The sequence below is a fragment of the Blastomyces gilchristii genome, assembly GCF_000003855.2.
Source record: "Blastomyces gilchristii SLH14081 genomic scaffold supercont1.6, whole genome shotgun sequence".
In the NCBI taxonomy this organism is placed as follows: domain Eukaryota; kingdom Fungi; phylum Ascomycota; class Eurotiomycetes; order Onygenales; family Ajellomycetaceae; genus Blastomyces; species Blastomyces gilchristii.
Genome location: NW_003101677.1, coordinates 6759 through 12208, shown reverse-complemented (window position 1 = coordinate 12208; position 5450 = coordinate 6759). Strand labels below are relative to the sequence as shown.

Below are 5450 nucleotides of genomic sequence, written 5' to 3'. Positions count from 1 at the left end.
TATCTGAGTTAAGAGTGAAATGAAAAATACTTAATCTTGTAATCAGATACAGTGAAAGAAGTATACAATATTCTTATTATATAAGAATAAGTGAGTTAATTGCAACAGAAAATACTGCAGTTAAATATATCTTAACAGAGAATAAATAATCAGACTTCTATAATATAAGTTATATATCTGAATATAATGAATCTAGATCTGAATACTATTGCTAAAGCACTGAATTCTCTGAAAAAGAAATTCTATGAGTGAAAATCTTGATATTATGAGTATTAAGATTACTTTAACTGCAGATATCAAAATCATGATACAAAGAATTGCACACAGTGTACACAGTTAAGAGAAGTAAGAGAGTTAAAAAACTAGTAGAATCAGTGAGCTTGAAGACACTTGCTAATATTCTATGAAAAGTCTTTAAAGTGAAAGAGATATCTGTGTTAAATAATCTGCTGAATTCTGTGAATGTAAAGAGAAAGCAGGCTTCTGACTGAGATATAAGTGAGAATGAAGTGAATACTCATCTCAATATCTTAAGATCTGAAATATTAATATATAGAGAGCACTTGAGTAAGAATTGAGAGATGACTGTAAAGGTGTTAACAGACACAGAAGCTTTTATATAATATATTAATAATTATATAATCTAAAGACTGAAAGAGGTCTGCTGAGTGAAGAATTCTCAATGTATAAAATTGTCTGATAACTGATATTTAGTATTATCTGCAAGAGTAAGAGTTCTCTTACACTTCAGAGAATAATCTTATTATATTTGAGTATAAGAGCTGCAGAACATGAAATATAACATTATTCTTAAACTTAATTAATTTCAAAAGTTCAATCTGCAGATTCACTAGTTTACATATTATATATAATTAACTGATAGAAAGAAAACAGTTCATACAATTCTATTAACTGATATAAGAAGAACATTTGTTGCCTCTGATATAGAAGAGTTAAATCTGCTTATATATTAATAAGTAAAGAGAATGATTACAGACCTATCTGAAAGTATCTTATATATCATATAAGACCTGAAAAGAGAAGAACTAAGATAAAAGATATATAGAAAGACAAGTATATAAAGAACTTCTGAAGAAGTATGAAAGAATCTTCAGAACAGATCTCTCGCTGAAATTGTCATCAGAACAAGAATTTGTATATAAGATTGATACAGAGATTATAAAATCAGTCAATCAGAATGCATACTCTCTGTCACAAACATATCTTGAAGAATAGAAGTATCAGATCACAGATCTTCTAGAACATAATCTTATATAACTTTTATAAAGTATGTGAGACTTCTCAGTTGTATTTATGAAAAAGATGAATAAGAAGTGATGAATGTATATTAATTATTAAGCACTCAATAAGCTTATAATCAAGAATAAATACTCATTATCACAGATTCAACAACAGTTGAATACAGTTAGAAACATCTGATATTTATCAAAGATCAATCTTCTCTCAAAATACTGATAGATTTATATAGATAAACTGTCAGTACTGTGAACTGTGTTTAATATATAATGAGAGAAGTTTAAATTTCTGGCAATGTCATTCAGTCTGATAAATATGCCTGTTATCTTTCAAATAATGATGAATAAAATTCTTTATAAACAGAATAAAATCTCATATCTTATATATCTGAATGATATTCTAGTCTTCTCAAACTTATATGATGAACATCTGAAGTATCTCAATGAAGTGCTTATAACTATGACAGAGTATAAGCTCTACATCAAATCAATCAAGTATGTGTTTGAAATAAAAGAGTTGAAGTTTATAAGACATGTGATGAGTGATAACTGTATACACCTCATCTCAGAGAAATTGAATGTTATAGTGAATTAAATGTATCTGAGAAACATATATTATATATAACAGTTTCTTGAGTTGATCTTATAGTACTGCAGATTCATCAAAGACTTTGCATGAATAGCTGTATCACTCTCAGATCTCTCAAGAGAAACAGATGTCAATCTGTGAAAGAAGAAGTTTTATTCAATCATCTGAAATGTCATGTGTAAAGAGATCTTTCTCACACTGAGAAAATATGTGATAATATTCTCAGTACTTATTCAATCAGATTGTGATAAATCTTTCTACATTGAAACAGATGCATCTGAATGAGCTATTGAAGATACTCTTCTGCAGATGAGTAAGAATGACAAGCTGCATCTGATGATATATAATAGTAGAAAACTATCAGATGCTGGCTCAATTACTCAGTGTATGAAAGAAAATTACTAGCAATCAAGCACACACTGATGTTGTGAGATAGATATATTAATAATAGATATATAACAACAGTGATCACAGATCATGAAAGTCTTATCTACCTATAATTGATAATAAAACATTTTAAACACTTAGTATGTTAAATCTCAGAGTTTTAAGTATACAATCTTCACATTAAATACTGAAAAGAATTAAATACTGTAATATCTGATGCAATCAGTTACAGATCTAATTTCATAAATGAGAACTCTGTGAAGAAGGTACGAGAGAAGTTCACATTAAACATACTAAGAGATTGCAAGAAATCAGAATGAGTGAATGCAATGATCTCTTACTTAAAGAATAGTAAGACATTCAATGACAAGCATCTTATAAAAGAGTAGAAGAGATGCTTTCAAACTTCAAGCTAAGAAAATTGAAAAACAATGTTATACATTATCATGATCTAGAATATGCAGAAGCTCTCTATCTGAAATATTTATTTAGAGATACCTTGATAACTCACATGCATAAGAAATTTAGTTACTTAGAAAGCTCTGAACTTATAAGTGTACTCAAATCAAGAGTGTACTGATCAAGCATGACTGAGAACATTTAGATATATACTCATAAGTGTCTGAATTATCAGGTTGTGAAAGAATCTAGAAAAGAATTAGAATGTGAGAAAGTATAATATCAGATAAAATGTATGATACAACTGTTTAAATAACAAAGAGTGAATCTCATAGATATATTACTGTGAACACTAAATGAAAATTATTGAATAATCACTGCTATTGACTACACTACTGATTGATCAGTTATGAAAGCAGTTTCAGAGATAATAGAGAAGATAATGATAAAGTTTCTACATAATGAGATCTATATCAACTATGAAATGTCACATAAGATTCTAACTGATAACAGTGTGAACCTTGTAGAAGAAGTAGTGAGATATTTCATAAGTCAGTTACAGATAAGATATTATAGAACAATGTTATATAATCTGTGAATAAATGAGAAGATGAAATACTTGAATAAAATTCTGAGTAACATGCTAATAAAATATCTAGTGAACAAGTCTACAAGACTATAAGATAAGTATCTCAGACAGGCACTATTAGTCACACAGATTCAGAAGCATGTAGTCTTCAAGTATTCATTATTCTATCTGTTATATGAATTACATTTACTCATTCTAAATAATGCTTTGAAAAAGATGAGAAAGAAAAGAGCAGTTACAGATGCAACAGTTGCAGATGCAGCAGTTGCAGATGCAGTAGTTGCAGACACAGAATCAAGATTGAAAGAGATCCGTTATACATGTGTAAAAGCTAATGAGTTACTTCTGAACTGAGCAATTCAATCAAAAAGAATACAAGACTCACTAGTTAAGAAATTGAGTCTCAAGATAGAAATGTGAGTTCTCATATACAATGAGAGTTCTGAGAAGTTTCAATCTAGATAGTTTAAGCTCTATAAAATACTCAAATCACATTCTCTGACAATATACACATTGAAAGAATCAGAGAGACAGATCTTATACAACTTAATAAATAATTCATATCTTATAAAGATGAAGATGTAAGATATGAGCAGATTATGATTATCTACAGCACTATTATCAGTGGTGAAAAAGAAGAAGCTTATAATTAAAAAGTCTCATGAAGTAAGAGAAATCATCAACACTTATAAATCAGATAATCTCAGTTATTCTGATCTTTTCACAATTATAAGAAAAGAATAAGAAGAAATGAAGAAATCAGATGAATGTCACACTTTAATAAGTGATAAGACTGAAGCTGATTATATGATAATATGCTGCAGATAGTGAGTGTAACATGATAAAGAGTAGTCTCAGAGTGACAGACTTGTATATAAGTCAGATTGCAAAAGAAAAAGAAATTCAGAGTTAAATTCAACTGTTTACATCAGTTCAATTACAGAGACAACAGAGGATAAAATATCTGAAACATTTACAAATGCATAAGATCAAGTCATCTCAATTTCTGAGAATACTCAGAGATCAGATAAGATTAGTTTTAATAAGCTGTTTACTGTAGTGATCTGAGTGAGTGAAGAGAGACAGTATAATACATAAGACAGAATCACAAGATGAAAGCTACTGAATCTAGTCATTAAATACTGTACTATATAGAGATTATATAAGAGTAGTGACTAGCAGACAAAGGAAAAGTGAAAGAAAAGAAAAGAGAATAACTCAAGAGATAATGACTTAATGATTAATCATAAGAGTCAGTTATAAAAAGACAAATATTATCATACACATCTCATTCATTGTCATACATCACATATTTAATCTATTTTCAACACCACATCATCTGAGAAATGTCAAAAAAAAAGAAAATCTCAAAACTCAGAATCTGTAAGAGATTTGAGAGCTGTAAGCTGCTCTTATAATAATATCATATATATCTCTGATTTCTCTACTACTCTATGTAGAACATTAATATCATTTATCACAAGATTGTCTGAAATGCCAATATAGAAATGTGTACACATGTGTGTAGAAAAATTAAAGAAGAGTATAGAATCTGCAATATCAGAAGCCAGAGTAGAAAAGACAGAGACAGAAGAAACAGAAGAAGAAGAGAGTACAGAACTAAATAAATAACAGTGAGAGTTACTCAGAGCTAAATACTTATAATCTGAAGTGTGTATAACCTTACTCACAGAGAAGATATTGAGAGAGAAAACAACAGAAGAAGCTTGAAACTGAAAGAGAATAGTCTTAGTAATGTTATCATCTTTAATTAAAATGACCTCTGATGCTGAAGTAACTAAGAATTATTATTAGTGTACAAAACTGTAAAATCAGATATGAAAACAGTTATTAAATGAACTCTCACTGATCTTAGAGTTGTATGTGTAATTACAACACATACAAGGCTTCTCAGAAAGAGAGAGAGAGACACAGAGAAATGCAGAAAGCAGAATACATTACATAAGCAGCTCATTTTCATAATAATATCTCAGACAAGATATACAAGTCTCACATCTATAAGTGTAAAAGAGTATAACATCTGTGTTCTTATTTCTGAAAACACAGATATTCTTCATCTGTATTATAAAGTCAGATGACAAATGTCAGAGAATAGACTTATTATTATTATTCTTCAATTATAGATGTATGCAGTCAGAGACTATAACATCTACCTGAGAACTTTTAGTTCTCCCGCGGTTTTTTCTATATCTATAAAGTTAACTATTAT

The 5450-nt window shown here is 28.9% G+C and overlaps 1 protein-coding gene across 1 annotated transcript; it reads right to left on the bottom strand.

The window, feature by feature from the left end:
- Window positions 1-4865: 4865 nt before the first annotated feature.
- BDBG_16865 (uncharacterized protein) lies at window positions 4866-5018 on the bottom strand (the record flags this gene model as incomplete). Its single annotated transcript, XM_031724729.1, has 1 exon — window positions 4866-5018. A coding segment is annotated over one exon (152 nt), but the record flags the coding sequence as incomplete, so codon positions are not given.
- Window positions 5019-5450: the final 432 nt, after the last annotated feature.